Source organism: Excalfactoria chinensis, chromosome 18 (assembly GCF_039878825.1).
Source record: "Excalfactoria chinensis isolate bCotChi1 chromosome 18, bCotChi1.hap2, whole genome shotgun sequence".
In the NCBI taxonomy this organism is placed as follows: Eukaryota; Metazoa; Chordata; class Aves; order Galliformes; family Phasianidae; genus Excalfactoria; species Excalfactoria chinensis.
The window spans coordinates 658443-674532 of record NC_092842.1 but is presented as its reverse complement, the minus strand read 5'-3'; the positions used below and the strand labels follow the sequence as shown (position 1 = coordinate 674532).

General features: G+C 49.1%; 1 protein-coding gene across 11 annotated transcripts in view; it reads left to right on the top strand.

Annotated features, from left to right (window-relative positions):
• ZNF618 (zinc finger protein 618) overlaps positions 1-16090 on the top strand; it is a 91346-nt gene that overhangs the window by 37553 nt on the left and 37703 nt on the right. For 8 of the 11 annotated variants that reach the window (XM_072352647.1, XM_072352646.1, XM_072352645.1 and 5 more), the window contains exons 2-4: positions 445-488; positions 8538-8794; positions 12726-12803. In XM_072352647.1, the coding sequence (XP_072208748.1) occupies positions 445-488; positions 8538-8794; positions 12726-12803 (379 nt within the window). The remainder of the gene's footprint in view (positions 1-444; positions 489-8537; positions 8795-12725; positions 12804-16090) is intronic. The other 3 variants (XM_072352651.1, XM_072352650.1, XM_072352649.1) reach the window with 1 other exon arrangement.

The following is a 16090-nucleotide window of genomic DNA, read 5'->3' as shown; positions in this document are numbered from 1 at the left end:
GCTGTGCTTTCTTCTTTTTTGGTGTGAATTTAGGCCTTCTGAGCGTGGATGCATTGAATTTGGAGATTTCCTTTCTGTAATTTGAATGTTTCGGCCTTATTTTCCTCTTGAATAGGAAGATGTTTTGCTACAAACTCTGGGTGGCTACGGTAGAACGCAGTACAATAATTGCATGAGCGATCTCCAGCATTTGTTGCTGGTTGAGTGTGTTTGGAGGAGGATAATAAAATCACCTCCTCGGTGGAGCAGTGTCTGAAGTCATACCTTGGTCTGCTGAAAACTGTGGGCTTGGATGTGAGTGAGTGGAGCATCCTGCCAAAACTGAGCACTGAGGGCTTGTGCAACTTGGGGTAGTTCTGGCGCAAGGTGCACCAGGAGAATGAAGAGGACAGTGTTGTATCCTTAACCTAAACCACCTTTTTTTTAATGTCTTCTGTCTTTCAGGCTGACGAAAGCAACAGCAGTGGGAGGAGGAGCTCTTCCAGCAGGTCTGTAACAGATTTCCTTTCTTTGTGGGGACGTGGTGGGCAGGTTCAGCTTTGCTCAGCTGCATTCCCTGTCTTGGTGATGGATGGCAGAGAGCAATTGCATGAGGAGGATGAGTTGGGAGCTGTTGGAGAGCAGTGACTGTACACACACATTTAGATTTTGCTGGGGATGGATGCAAGGGAGGTAATTCTATCTGTGGGCACTGGGAGAAGAAGTGCATCCACCTGTGTCTCCTTGTGCGTGACCATGCTGTGGTGCAAAGACCATCTCCAGTTGTGGCCCTTCCATGATTCACATGCAGCACAGCAAATTCCTAGCCTGTGTTCCCAAGGCTTTGTGGTAAAAATAGGTTGAGATGTAGGAGCTGAGTGATGCGAGGATTTAAGTGGTGACAACATTGAAGATGTACTGGAGGAGAACACGTGGCATGGCAAGCTGCTGCAGTGAGGAATGGGAGTTGGAAAGCAAGAGTTGGAGAAGCATAGAATGGTTAAGGTTGGAAAGGACCTCTGATATGGTTTAGTCCAGTGGCCAACCCACCCCCTCCATGCCCACTAACTGTGTCCCCAAGTGCCACATCTCCATGGTTCTTGAACACCTTCAAGTGATGGTGACTCCACCACTCCGTGGGCAGCCTGTGCCAGTGCCCAACCACTCCTTATGAGAAGAAATTATTACTAATATCCACTCTGAACCTCCGATGGTGAAATATGAGGCCATCAGCTCTCGTCAGGCTTCACCCCAACCTGGTGTCACCTCCACCTGCTGTCACTTGCCTGGCTTTGGACACCTCTGGGGCACCCAGTGGATGGGGCTCTGCGGGCGGATTTCGGCAGTGCCATCATCCTTCTTATGCAGAAGAAAATTGAGGCTTTCCCAGTTTTGGGAGACTCATCAGGGGGCACCAGTGGTGTGTGCTGTCAGGATGGCCTGAACGAAGCGCCAGAAGGAAAACCAGGAATTGGCTAAGGAACTCGGGAACAAAATGCACTTCAGCATTGCCTGCCTGAACAAAGGACGGTCACAGAAAGCGACATAGCCAAACCTGCTCACATTTAAAGGGAAGCTCTGCCCGTGGCTGAAGGTTGAAATTTGGTTTGGATGAAGTCAGACCGTTAGTGACTGTCAGTGCAAGGTGGTTGTTTGGCAAAGTTGTTGCTGCTTGAATGTGTCTCATTAATTGCAAGCTATCATGTAAGCTTTTGACTATTAATTTCTATCGGTAAGAAGTGTAAGCAAAATAAGGTTGCCAGGGCAACTTTACCCTTTATTTCTGTTGGTATTTTTGTACCAGCCGTTTACTCGCTCCATCTTAATGTGGTGACCACAGCATTGGGTCGCTCCTGTTCTTACTTATTTATCACAGCGAATTGATTTTATTCTGTTTCAAGTAAATGTTAAAAGCTCCGAAGGCACAGGAATTTTCTGATCTTATCACCTCTGCAGCTCTGATCGGGCCTGGCTGCTGCCTTTGAAATAACATTGGTTCAGCATGCAGCTGTTTTCAGCTGAGAATTGGTGGTGGCAGATAGAACTCTCTGTTTCCTGCCTTATTAAGTGGTGTGTGGATCCCGTACCTCACTGTGTGCTTATTAATGGGATATCGTGAAAACCGAGGAGAATTATTAGGAGGGTAGGAAAAAAACTCCTCTTTAAGGGAGTGAAAGGAGAGATGGCTGTTTGCCTTGGAGAAGATGACAACTAAAAGACAACGTGACAAACCTATGCGTGTTATTGAACGCTCCAGAGAAGGCAGATCACAGACTTCTTTCTCCTTTTGCAAGAAAAGGGAGTCAGTCAACAAAATTAAAAGGTAGGAAATTAAAAGCCAGGAACGAAGAAGCTTTGTTTGGTGTTTTTCTTGTGTGATGGGAGCTGTGGGAGCGCAGTGCCAAGAGCGGAGGGGCTCAGAAGGAACCCAACTGGAAGATGCTGCTGTATGCGATGTGGGCTCTGCTGGAGCAGGGATGGTTCCTGGGGGTTGGATATCCCACTGCTGTCTGTGCAAAGGTCCCCAAGACTTTGAAGCCCCGTCTGTACAAGGTGGAGCAGTTGGGAGCCCCACGTGCTGTCATTAGGGCTCGCAGGAAGGCAAGGCAGGCAGCGTGGCGCAGCTTTGGGGATGCAGACCTTGGGGTAATTGCTGGGAATCTCCTTAACACCAGTGTGAAACAAACTACTTACCAGTAATTAATGTCAGCGTTCAGATGGTGGGCTCTGGATCTTGACAAGAAATAATTGAAAAACCAAATGTGCAATTATGTCTGACAAGCAGCGCGTGCTTTTCTTGGTCACCAGAGCCTTGTGTAGTCATGTGTTAGACACGTTTTATATAATTATTACTGTTTATATGGCGGGTGTCAGAGGAAGGAAGAATTTTAGTTTCACGTCCTCTGTTGGCTATTTATTTTAAAGTCATTAGATTTGTTTTCAGACTTAAATACACTTAATGTGCGAGACTCCTGCTGAATAAATCAGACCCCGATCCTGGAACTGCATCTGTTTGCGGAGGGAACGGAGCCAACTGGAAGCTCAGCCCCCGTCTGCACGAGGGCTGTCACCAGCCGGGGAGCCCGCTTGCAGCGCAGATGTAGCTGTGCTCCGTGCCCAAAGCGCAGGTAAATCCCAGACCTGCTGCAGTTGTGAGCTGGCTGTGAGGGCATGGATGGGTCTTGGCTTTACTGCGCTGTTGTAGGAGTCACAGAGAGAGTGGGAGCTTTCTTGGAGGTGGAGTTCCCTGCAGCCCCTCCGGGCTGGGGCATGGGCATCTCCCAGCTCTCATACAGCACAGTTTCCCCCTACACAGCAGCCCAGGCTGTGGTGCTCAGGCCATCTGGTAGTTTTGGTCTTCATCAAGAAGGTGCTGTCAGGAGAGGCTGTGTTTTGGTAGACCAAGATTGGGAAAATGGTGCGTGCTGCTTTGTCTGCCGTACCCAGATTTCAGTAGTTCTTTCACTCATGATACCGCTTCAAAAAAAGTTCTAATTTTAGTACGATGAGTGAAAAAAACCAACTATTTCAGTAACGTTTCCAGCTGGAGGAGAGCATCCCAAGAAATGGTTGCATATACTTTGCTCCTCCTCAGCTGCTCCTTTGCCCTGTCGGTGGCATCCTTCCTTTGCTCGCTCTGTACTCTGCAGAGACGCCATCCTTAGCAGCTCTGTTACTTTTAGCCTCTAGGAAGGGGATGTGTGTGAGTGTTTCTGAGAAGGAAAGCTGTTTAAACTGTTTCCCTTTTGTTTAAAAGACCACCTGGGAGATGCTCAGTCCCAGAGCACGAGGAGCTTAAGACACCCTGCATTAGGAAAAGTGGGAAGTATTAGTAATTAGGCAGGGTGCTTAATAGCCTTGGTGCTCTCGGAAGGATTCTCACCAGCCATCTTTAGGAAGGAACAAACAGAGCGACAAGCAAAGCAAGCAGCTGATAGAAGAGGAGCAAACAGTTGGATTCTGCACCGAGATGGGGACAGAAACTGTGAGAAACCCGTGGATGTTTCCTTGAAGCCCAAAAGGAGGTTGGAGAGCCGTGGATGTGCAAGGAGGGGCGGCAGCACACAGATGCATCCCAGCTCCCGTGGGACTGACTTATTTTCTGCACAAGCCACAGTGCCAAACGTCAGAGCCCAGGAGAGCTTCTGGTGACGTGGGGTGGAGCAACGCTTCCTTCTGGAGCTGTGGAGCACTGAGCCGCACTCACAGTGCAGCAAAGTGGGGTTACCAGGACTTGGTTTCCCTTTGGCCATCTGCTCTCCTGGGCAGCTCGGGGCTGTCCTGATACAGCCCACAGTCTGCTGCTTAACATCTCCATCTCCATCCATCTCCAGCAGCAGGACGTTGCTGCCTTGTCTGTGCTGCTCCCCAGCTGAGGAGATTTCCTGGTCCTGAGGTCCTGTCTGCTGCTCTCTCCCACGTGCCCCTTGTATCCCACTCCTCTCACACTGTGCCATTGCTGCCTGTTCATGGCTGGCTCTGGGCTGCGCTTCAGCCGTGCTGGGAGCTCTGGGGGTTTGCAGGCAGTTCTCACCCCCTCCGTCAGTTCTGAGGCAGCGTGGAGCTCTTCCACCGATAGGAATAAATCCTTCATCTCTTCTCTTTGTTTTTCCTGAGTTTCTTTGTCTCTGTTGACATTACCCTGCTTGAAAATTTAAAGACGCTGGCAGCTATTCTATTATCATCTTAACTTTAGTTTTTAACCTGCGTTGTTTGTTTGTCACACTTCTTATCAGACTGGGTTCTTTTGCTTTTGGCGAGCGCTGAGCGTTTGTTTTTTGTTGGATAAGCCATCTTTTTTCTAATTTGGTTTGACTTTCCTCTTCAGACCGCCCTCATGATGCTCCTAATAAGGACTTCAGGGAATTTGTTTTGCTAATAACTGAGGAATTCTTTGTGACTCTTCATTGCTGTCTTGGTTTGTGTTTTAATGTTTATTTTCTTGCGGAGAGGCAGCCCGGTTTGGTCCCATCGTTTACCTGTTCTGAAGGATTCGGAGCTGTTGAGCATCCCTTGAGGGATGAACACGCAGTTAAATCCCTCCTACGCTGTCAGCAGCAGTCTGTTGTCAGAAGGGCTGTGTTGGAGAGGACCGTGGTAGCTGGAAAAATGAAGGATGCTGCTTTTTGTTTTCCCCGGGTGTTGGCAGTTGTTTCATTCATGGTGTTGCTTCTGTTTTTGCTTCCTTTGCTTCCTTTCCTTTTGGGCAGCCGAGGCCTTTTCATCTGGCATGACATCAGCCAGCTGCCCGTTGGTTTTGAGAAGGCGAGTTGTGGTGTCCCACTGGTGATACTGGGCAAAGCACGGCCCTACAAGCGTCCGCTGTGTGATCCTAATTACTGTGCTTTTCTGAATCTCTTTGCTCCTGCAGACCAGAAGAGCAAACCTAGGAGTGAGCAATAGTGTTTTAGTAGTGTAGAAGGGAACACAGCATGCTTGGCCATGGGGGAGCTGGGTGTTGCCATCATTGCTGTTGGGGCATTGGTGATGTGTCTGTGCTTCTTCCAGCTTGAATGGAGTCCTGAAGAAATTGTGGGTGCTCCATGTTTGCTGCTGGGGAGGAAGAGCTTTCTTTGGAGGTGTTGATTCAGAGTATGGTCCTCCTCCACGTTTGCTTCCTTTTCCTTTCCTTTGGAGAGAAAATACACAGGAGCTGACTTTGCAGACCGATTCTTCGTTGATCTCACTTTGCTCCTCCCCAAAAGCTCAGCAGGATGTGTGCTATAAAAATAGCCTCATTAGAAGCCATCTGAGTACATACGCAATCACAGATCACTCAAAAGGGAGCACTGAGCATGCATGTTGCTGTTGCTGTCTTCAGAGAATTACATGACAAATTATTCCTAGCTGGAAGAAATGTCCTTTTGTAATTGGTTTTTTTCCCTCATTCTTTCATAAGGGAGGAGTGTGTGTTTTTTAAGTAGCTTTTAGTCACTTTCATTATTTATGAGGATGCTACTCCAGATCAGAAAAGCAAACTGCAAATGCGAGTCTCTTCTGGCTGCAGCAGCTGACGGGTCCCATTTGCTTTCAGTCATTGCGGGTTCCGCTTATCACAGCCAGAAAGAAATACTCTTCAGAGATGAAAACAGCACCGTATTGCAGCTCTGAAGTGTGCACCTCTTTCCCCTCCATTCCTTCTTTGGCAGAAAACTGGCTGGAAGGGGATCACTGGTTTCATCGATGGAGTTTCAGGGCAGAGACTTGCAAGCAGCCACCCTCTTCCTTGGTTCTCCCTTCTGGAAGAGCATTGCTCACGAGGCATTGTTGCCTATTTCCTTGCTGCATTGTCTGGCTGATAAAGCTTTAGCCTTTAGGAGGCTTGTAGCTCCATCTAAATGGTTTCAGGAAGATGTACCTACCCGTACCTGTCCAGCTCCCCATGCTGACTCTTCATCAAACCTCCTTAAATCTCTTCTGCCTTCGCATGCTTGTGTTTGACATGAAAGTGGCCGTATCGTCATCAGAAGATGAAAGTCTGATGATCAAAGCAGGCAGCGGTGTTGAAATGAGCATTGTGAGATGGTGGAGCTGGTAATGCAGTAATTGGCTATGTGACCTACTTAGGCAGAGGAGTGACACATACACATACAATGTTTGTTTGTCTCTTCAGTGTTTAAAATCTATAAGGCCTGTTCGGGAAAGTGAAATAGTAGCTCACAGGTAGGAGCAACCAAGCTTACTGTTGAGTGATGGTGTGAGCAGCTTCTGCCTCCTCAACAAGAAAAAGCCTCTTGTATCTCTAGACATCGTGCCATGTTAAATGCAGGTTGGACTTGTTGCTGCTGTCCAGAGTGACTGAGTTTTGGTCTCCCTTTCACAGCCTTGCTCTCCGACTCCACCTCTCCTTGGGTCAATTTTAGCAGCAGTGATGTCAGATTTAACTCCAGAGCATGAATAAATCTGCCCTTAATCAACTGCTTTGGAAGCCCTCTGGAAATGCCTCTGCTCAGGAGCAGTACATGTTGAGGACAGCATTTTACCTTATTGCACTGGGCTTGTTTCTCTCTGTGGGCCTTGTACCGATTTATGTCTGGATATTGCAAAGCCAGGCACTGTCAGAAGATCTGTGTTTCTCCTGTCAGTCTGCTCAGAAAGCTGTATGCATAACCTCACTGCTGGCTCTGCAGGCTCTTACTTCCATGTCACCCGGGTCCTGCATTGATTTTTGTGTTGCTCTGTGCAGGACTGGCCAGTACAGGTTGTTGTGCCATCAAACTGAGCTGTTTCACCTTCATTTGAGGTGAAAAGCCAGCTTTTACAGACTGCTGTTCTGCTTACCTGTGAGAGCTGTATTGCTTTGGTTTTGGTCTTCCTCCCCTGCCCCCAGTGGGAGGATGGGTCTCCCCAGGACCGACAGCTCTCACTGCCTTTATCAGTGTTCTGCATTTCACGCCTTTGCTGTGTGGCTGTTTTACAGCTGATCCTACCCTCTGTACACACTCCTGGCTGCTGCCTTTGCCTCATCTTTGGAGCAGGCGCTCGGTGGCGTTGCTGTCTGCTGAGATTGATGGACCTTTTTGGACATCCAATAATATTACCATAAAGAACTTCCAATTTTCAACCACATTTTCTCTGTCTTAATTCATCTTTCTCGCTCGTGAAAGCCCTGGATGATTTTGGGAGTATGGAGGGAAGCGTGTGTGAGGAGGATGGGAATGATTGCTATGGCGGGTCAAGGCTAATTCGCTCTGTTTAGGGGCTATTAATTGCACATTTCATTCCATAATGAGAATGAAGGGATGAATAATAAAATATCTGGCGATAGGATGTGATTGACCCGTTCTGAGATAGCAGCTCCATGTCCATGTAGGAGGTTGTGCAGTAATTATTGCAGAAGATTGTTCTCTTCCTTCATCCTCTCCTCTCATCTCCCAGCCGTACCCGCTGAGCGCCTTCCCCTCCACCTGCCGTGTTTGGATTTGTCTTCCAGCTCTGTAACCAGAATCTGAAAGCATTGCAGGAGTTGCTTTTCTGTCACGTTAATTTGTGCTTTCTTCTGACTTCCTGTGATGTTCCAGGCAGTGGGATTTTCCTTCTCTTCTGCATGGTCTAGTAACTCTCATCCCAAAGTTCAGCCTATTTTTTCACTTACTTTTGTCTATTGCTTCTGCTCACAACTTTTCCTGTCAGCTGTTTTGATTGTTTATGACTCCAAGTAACATCACAGGCTCCTTCAGATCTGCAGTCTGTACAGTCCAAGCTCTTGTTATGTATTTAGTTCTGATTTTGTACAACTTATTTTATTATTATTGCATTGTGTGTTGGAATGGTGCATGAGTGGGCTGCTCTTGGCACAGCATTGGAAATGGGGACTGCCCACATTGGGGTCCTGGACCTGACAGGTCTGGTTCAGTGATTCAGGCTGTTTTCAGGCTGTTTGTGATGTTTAAGGTTATTTTCAGTATTGGCGGTATTTTTATTATTTACCTTATATGACAGACACTCACTTTAAAGAAATGGCATAAAGCAAAAGTACCTTTGATTAAGTTCTAGTCATTAGAAGCGAATGCTTGAAAATTAGAACTCATTTTTTCTCCTGTTTTCCCCCTATTCAGGGAGTGTTTGAAGAGGAGCCCGCGGAGCCCAAAAGCGGAGGGCTCCGATTCGGTGACATCTCAGTCCTCACCCAGTGAAGAGGCTGGAATGATGACTGAGGTGAAGGTGAAAACGGAGGTACCGGATGACTACATCGAGGAGGTGATCTGGCAGGATGACACCAAAGATTCCAAGAAGAACGTAAAGGACGGGCCGGGAGATGTGCCAGCCGAGATCTGCGTGGTGATCGGAGGGGTCCGCAACCAGCAGACACTCGGTAAGGTGTGGGTCGGTGAGCTGTGGGTCGGTGAGCTGTGGGTCGGTGAGCTGTGGGTCGGTGCATCCCATCGTTCAGTGCACACAGCCCGTGGTGTGGGGACAGGAACCATCGATGCTCTGCAGAGCTGCTCCTGAAGTCTCGGCTCTGCTGGATGGGCTGGAGCCGAGGGGCACTGCAGTTCCTGCCTCAGGATGGCTGACTTTATTTATAAGCTGTTTCTTTCTTTTTGTATCTGATCACCACCAAGGACTCAGACAAGATAAGGGTTGCTATAAGAGAAGGATTATCGTGTCTTTTGATGTGTTAAATCACTTGTCCGTCAGTTGAACAAAATTCGTGGTGAAGCCAGGGCTGCTGCCAGGTGTGATGGTTGTAGGTGAAGAGAAGAGCAGGAGAGGAAGTTGGAATGTGAGGAGGGTTGCTTTGAGGCAGCAAGTGTTTCCTGTAAATAATTAGATTTAGAGTCAAAGCAGCTTTTTACAGTTTGCTGATTATTTGTTTGCTTCTCTTGTAACCTTGTGGCAATGATTTCAGCTGTTAGCAGGCTGTGGTGCACCACTTCCAAAACAGTAAGGCAGTCCTTTCTGTCCCCACCCCACCTACAGCTGCGATGAGAAGAATCCTTTCCTTCTCCCTGTGAACATCACACTGTCCTCTGCTACCACAGCAGGGAAGGCTGTGGAGTCCTGGAAGAGGCTCTGCTCCTGCTGGAAGGTTTCCTCCTCTGGCTGTGGCGTAGAGCAGGTCTCAGCCACTGAGAGCAGAGGCAGCTGCTGATACAAAGAAGAGGAGTTGAACCAGGTTTACTTGGAGGGAGGAAGCTAATTTGAGCTGCCTGGTGTTGCTGTTGTGGTTGGTTTGTCTTGCACAGGGAGGGAAAAGAGGCATTGATGATTGATTTCCTCCTGGTTTTTGTTGGTGGCTGTTCTCACTGTTGGGAAGAGACCCAGGAGGGTGTCGTTAGCTGGGGATTGTCTTGTGAGGATCTGCTGGGGCTGTGCTGCGTCGTGCACTGCAGGGTTTATGCTTCGTTTTGAGCCACACATCGCCTGCAGGACCCTGCAGGACCCTGCTGTCCTCCTGGTTGTGTCTGCTCCTTCCAGCAGTTTATAATGGAGATTCCCAACTCGGCTGCTCTCTTGCAGTGCTCTCATCAGATGAGGCTTCGTGCACCCGCCTTGTGCCCGGCTGCAGGATCCCGTGTCTCTCCCTGAGCTCTGCACTGCTCCAAACTGTTCTGAGTTCGTGGTGGCTGAGCAGGAGGTTCCCAGCCCGGCTGAAGGCGCAGTGCTAATCTCTGTGGTTTTGGACAGCTTGCTTCTCATCTGCTTCTCCACAGAAATCTCACAAGCCACATGAGTTCCCCCTTGGGGCACCCCGAGCAAAGGAAGCCAGCTGGTCCCTCTGCTCCCAGCACCAGGCCACGGCCCTGTGCCTTCACATTGCTGCTCCCAGCACAGGCAGCAGCCCTGCTCCTCCCTTCCTGTCATGCTCTTCTTAGCTCCACATGTTGGCCTCAGCCACGGCCATTCAAGTAGCTCCAGCACATCAGCATTGGGCACAGCAGGGCTGGGAGGGCAGGGAGGCTGAGAAGTTCACCTCAGAGCCAACTGAGTTGGAGAGCAAAATGAAACAGTATTGGTGTTGTAAATCAAGAGAAGGGGGGTCACTGTGCAGTGCTGGGGATACCTCAGTGTTGGTGTTTCGAAGGGCTGAGTTACCTGTGAGATGATGAGGAGAAGCTTTATACAGGGCTGATGGAACTCCCAGCATGGTCTGTGCTTTACAGAAGGTAAACTTAGACTCAGAAGGTCTTACACTTGATAAGACCTTACCAAGTGATGTCTTTTCCTTTGCTTTACCTTCCCTTCACTTTAACACATTATTGTGGCAAATCGTCCCTCTTTCTGTCATGTTGGACCTCCGCCCCCACCTGGCTGTGCTGCTGGGTTGTCTCCCTGTCCCCACGTGGGTCATCCTGCTCTGCCATCCACATGCAGGAGGTGGGGAGAGGTTCTCTGGAGGACCCCAGGTTGCACGTGAGACCTCGGTGCTTATAGGGGGATAATGTGTGGCCGTGGGATATCCTGGGCCACCTCCTGTCCTTACTTCCAGGCAGAGCCCCCCGTGCATTTTGTTTTGTGGCTGCACTGCAGTCACTTGTGTGGGGTTACGTTCTTCTTGAAGAACTTCTGCACAGGAAGATGCACTTATGTGCTGTTAGACCATCTGCAGAGGAAGGGAGGAATACAGGAAACGCAGGGAAAAAAAGTCAGCCTAGAACCCCTCACTGCTTTTGACCTTTTTCCCCCCAGTGCTCTGTATGTGCACAGTGCTGCTCTAAGGGTGCAGGTGGGTGCTGATCTCGTTTTGCTGTTGGTACAGCTGAACCTCAGCTGCTGTGTGAAGCTACAGATTGGTAGGGCCCATGTTTGCTCATCTTCTGGCTGTGCTTCCTATGGGGCTCCAGCTGGAAGAGTTTGCAGAAGAAAACTGTGAAGGTTGGTGATTTATCAGCTGTGATAATTAAGAGGCCGTGGAGCAGTTTGAGACACAGCGAGCTGGCTTCAGTGTGGAGGGTGTATGAGGTCAGATGTGTGCTCCTGTGCATCGGGCTGTAGCGAGTTGCCTGTTTCAGCATCACTCAGTAAGTGTCCTCAAGCTCAAAGGGCAGCCTGCAGTGATGCTGCCATGCTGGGCAGGGAATTCGGTGCTGCTCTGATGGAAGGAGGGTTGTTTTCTTCCCAAGCTGTAAGCAACAGGACGTGGGAAGAAAAGAATGTGAGCGTAGTGTGTTCAGAAAGCACTCCTGATTTTGTTCCTTCCTATTGATTGGCGCTGGTAAGTATTGCTGTACAGTGATGCTCAGGGGGGTTTGTTTGGACGTGTGTATGAATGTTGTGCTCTCACCTGTGGCTTGTCTCTGAGTTTGGCTGTTTCCCACGGTCAGGAAAAGGTTGTTCCGAGGTTGCACGTGTGTCCGTGGGAAGGGAGCTCTGCTCACACTGAGCCGCACCTCAGCCCTGCTCTGTCCCACCTCCTGCATTGGGTGCTGTCACCTCCTGCATTGGGTGCTGCCCTTGCTCTGTGGGTGGGGACGTGCAGGGTCGGTTTCTCGCCCACTGATGGACAGCTGAGAGATGCCACATGAGAGCTTGAAAGGCCGATTTATGGCCTGTTTGCAAGAAAGGTTGAATTGTCTTCAATGACAAATCCGCGGAAGTTTGTGTCTGTCCGTCCAACGAACAGGAGAGTTGGGATTCATTGCAGGATTGCACCGTTACAGACGATTCTCCCGGCCCTGCTCCTCTGGTCTCATTTCAAACGACTGTTTGCAAATGTGTGTTTGCTGGAATTAGATGCGCAGATTGAGAAGAGAGACTGCCGAGCTCATGGGGTTCTCCTTAAAAAGGCCCCAGGTCCTGTTTGTGCCCTTTGGTTTCCTTTGGGTGGATATTTACCAAACCTCAGAGCTGAGAAATGGGTGCACTGTACATTTCTTGGGAGCTTTTGGAGCTGCCTGCCCGGCGGTAACGCACTGCCTGCAGTTTGCAGTCGGAGCTCCTTTTCCCATATACGAGGAACTTACTGAGAAGCAACAGGAGGTTATTTCTGTCGGTAGGAAATATTAGTCATTATTATAAAATCATAAGCCGTGCTATTTTGAGAGAGGCCCTTTCATGTCAGCAAATGTATAAAGTTATACCGAAGGTGTAAGCTCAGGGTAATACGCCACGGAATCTTAAATGAGGCTGAAAAAGGAATCGAGTCTGGGATAGCGATTTCCTGCACTTAAATCCGTGAGCCTTCCAAAAGTCACTGTGCTGCAAACTGCATTCTTTTGTCCCCGGTTTATGGATAAGTAAATTGTGAGGCTGTTTTTCCTGATCTCATGTGGTGATGTATACCTTTCTGTCTTGTTTTTCAGGGTCTTATGAGTGTGGAATATGTGGGAAGAAATACAAGTATTACAACTGTTTCCAGACCCATGTGCGAGCGCATAGAGGTATCTCTCTCCTGCTCAAATATTTGGGAATCCTGGGGTAACGTTTAGGCTCAGGGAGTGTTTTTGAGTAGGCCTCGAAGGTTGCTCTTTGCTTCTCTGTTGGGCGGCCTGTGCACAGGGTAAGCTTGGCGACTGGCTGAACTCTGCAGCTTTATGCTCCAGCAGTGAAATGGTGATGAGCTGCTGTGCTGGGAGCCACAGTATTGACTGCAAGGGGCTCTTTGGGGCAGCGCTGAGTGCTGGCAGAGCTGCAGGTCACGAGGCTCTCCCTGCAGACAGAGTCTCATGCTGGCCCCAGGGGTCGGCATCTGCCTGAGGTGTTGTGGTCCATCCCTGCAGTGTGTGAGTGGAGGACAGTGGCAGTCTGAGGCAAACTTCAGGATGTTGGTGCAGGCTGAGAGGGTTGCTTTTATTTATAAAAGAGGATTACACGTGGTGAAACATACGAGGTGCTGATGTCGGTTACTACTTCTGGATGCCCATAGTGCAGGTTGCTGCGTTGGGTATCTCCCTTTGTATGGGCAATGGCCCCTGTGTTTTCATGCACACATCAGAACGATGCTTGAAATCACCGCCGTGGCGCTGCTGGGGTCCCGTTCCAGGTGTGCAAACAGCACAGTCAGAAGCGGGTTTCGTTTTGTTTTATTTAAATTCTCTAAGCCTGGCCGGTCTCAGGTTACTTAATTGCAGAGGTGGGAAAGTCTCACTTGGCTGTTTAGTGCAATTAGTGTGTATCTGAGATAGCAGAACCGCAGGCGCTTACAGCTACATCAGGAGCTTTTCAGTGGTTGTATTTTCTCCCACCCGAGTCGGGCGCTGTGTGTGTGTGTCAGGTGTGCAGGAGCCGTGTTCACCCCTCCGTTGTCACTGGCAATATCAGTGCATTGGGGCTTCCATTCAACGATGGACTGGAATGTCTGAAGGAGAGCAGGGGATCCCCCAGAGAAAGCTGAATGTCCAGGACCGATGAATGCCAGCAGTGTGACAGTGACAGTTGGTAGCTTTAAACTCTCACAAGTCGGCAACTGTGCAGCTGAACCGTGAATGCGTGCCCATGACTTGTCAGTGTTCCATCACATAATACGTCCTTTAATTGCTCGGTTGCGTAGTCCTTGTGTGCTGTTTAACATCACAGAGCTGCTTCTGTATCCTTAGATACATGCGGAATTGTTTTTTAACGTTGGCTTTTCTTTCTAAACACCAACAAAATTCCTAGAAGTCCTTTAAGTGCTGCTGCAAAGGAGCTCGGCAGCTGAAGAAAAAAATCCATAGGATAATAGTGAGCAGCAGCTGTCCCACGTACCGTGGGAGAAGATCAGGTTTGATACCATCTAAGGAACCTGAATGTGCAGAAATCTGTGTGACCCGATGGGATGCATCCCAGGGTCCTGAGGGAACTGCTGGGTGAAGTTGCTGTGCCGCTCTCCTTCACCTTTGAAAAGCCACGGCAGTCAGGTGAAGCCCCCAGAGAATGGAAAAGGAGAACCAGAACCCCCATGTTTAAAAGGGTGAGCAGAAGGACAAAGGGGACTGCACACTGGTCAGCCTCACCTCTGTGCCCTGTGAGATCATGGAGCTGATACTCCTGGAGGGCATATCAATGCACGTGGGAAACAGGGAGGATGATGGAGACATCTAACGTAGCCTCACTAAGGGCACATAGTTTTGCCTGACAGGTGGTGGCATTCTGTGACACAGAGGCAGCATTGGTGGACAAGGAAAGTGTAACTGGCATCATCTCCTTGGACTCGCCCATAGCCTTCGATGTGGTCCCACACAACATCCACGTCTCTAAACTGGAGAGATGTGGATTTGATGGATGGACTGCTTGATGGATGGGGAATTGGATGGCCGGAGAGAGGAGAGGAGGACACCTCATTGCGGCCTTCCAGTACTTACATGTTACATGGGGCTACAAGGAAGATGGGAGGGACTCTGCCAAGGCTTGCAGTGATAGGACAAAGGGCTTCATACTAAAGAGGGTACATTGACATTAGATGCTGGGAGGAAATCCTTTCCTCAGAGGGCAGTGGGACCATGGGTGGGCTCTGGGCAAACCGAGCTGGGGGCAGCCAGCCCAGGGCAGGGGGGGGGCTGTGGGCTGTGAGGGCCCTCCAACCCAGACCTGCTGTGAGGCTGTTATTGTGATACCATCATACAGAGGACTTGGCTGTTGTTCCACAGCACTGCAGTGATTTTGCAATAACAATTGCAGTATTTAGATACTGCTTTTATTTCACTCCTTTCCACCAGGTTCCGTGGGGTCCTCACTTGGGCAGGGATTCGTAGGAGCTGTGCTGCTATGAGGTCACCTCCTGTTGTGTGGTTCAATGTATTTGGATTTCTATGTTTATTTGTATCGATTGTGAAATTAGGCTGTGCATCACATGGTCTGGGTGCATCAGGATGCACTCATCGAATTGATATCCATAGATTTCTCATGAACTCAGTGAAGGCGTCATTTTGCCTTTTGCTTTCAAAGTCTTTTTAATGTGTAGCCGTAGAAGATGGACATTTTCAAATGTTTCTATGTGGAAATTTATTTGTAATTTTCATGTCAGCAATGGAGAAGCACGAGTTGTATATCTGAAACTTATAAAGGGTCGTTTTATGCTGCTGTAAATTGATGCATGCAGTAGTACCATTTAAAGTGCATTTAAATTGCCTTAAAACAATGAAAATCAAAATGAGATATTTATTCTTGTACAGCAGTCAACAAGAAATCAAATTGAAAGCTTGATGCAACTCTGCAAATGTGATTCTCCCAACAGCAGAGCCCGAGCTGGCTGCTAAAGCACTTCAGGAGCACACCTGAATGCAGGGAAACAGCACGCCACTGCGTGTGCATGGCATGTGTGCTGGAGAGAAGGGGCTTATTTAGAGGAAGGCCCCGTGTCCTGTTATCCAGTGAGAATCTGACACTGAGCTGCACCTGCAGCAATGCTGGAAATAGCAGAAGGGTGCAGGACTTTTGGTGAAAGATGCATATCTAAGGTTTTATATGGCTTGTATCAACCACCATAACCAAAGAGATCCCTTGGCCTCTTATGTGCAATGAACAGCTGCCTGAAGGTTCCTTCCATCATTTCTTCTTGGCTGGGCAAGGAAGGGCCGAGGGCAGGACCTGGCCTTCCCTCTTTGCCTGATACTTGCTCTGAGCACCACTGCAGCCCCCCATCAGTTACCCGGTACCTGAGGGTTTGGCTGACTCAGGTCAGCTCACCTGCCCTGTGTCAGAGCAGCTGGAGTTAATTTGTCTCTTCTCAGCTGCTTTCTTCCAGGGCTTC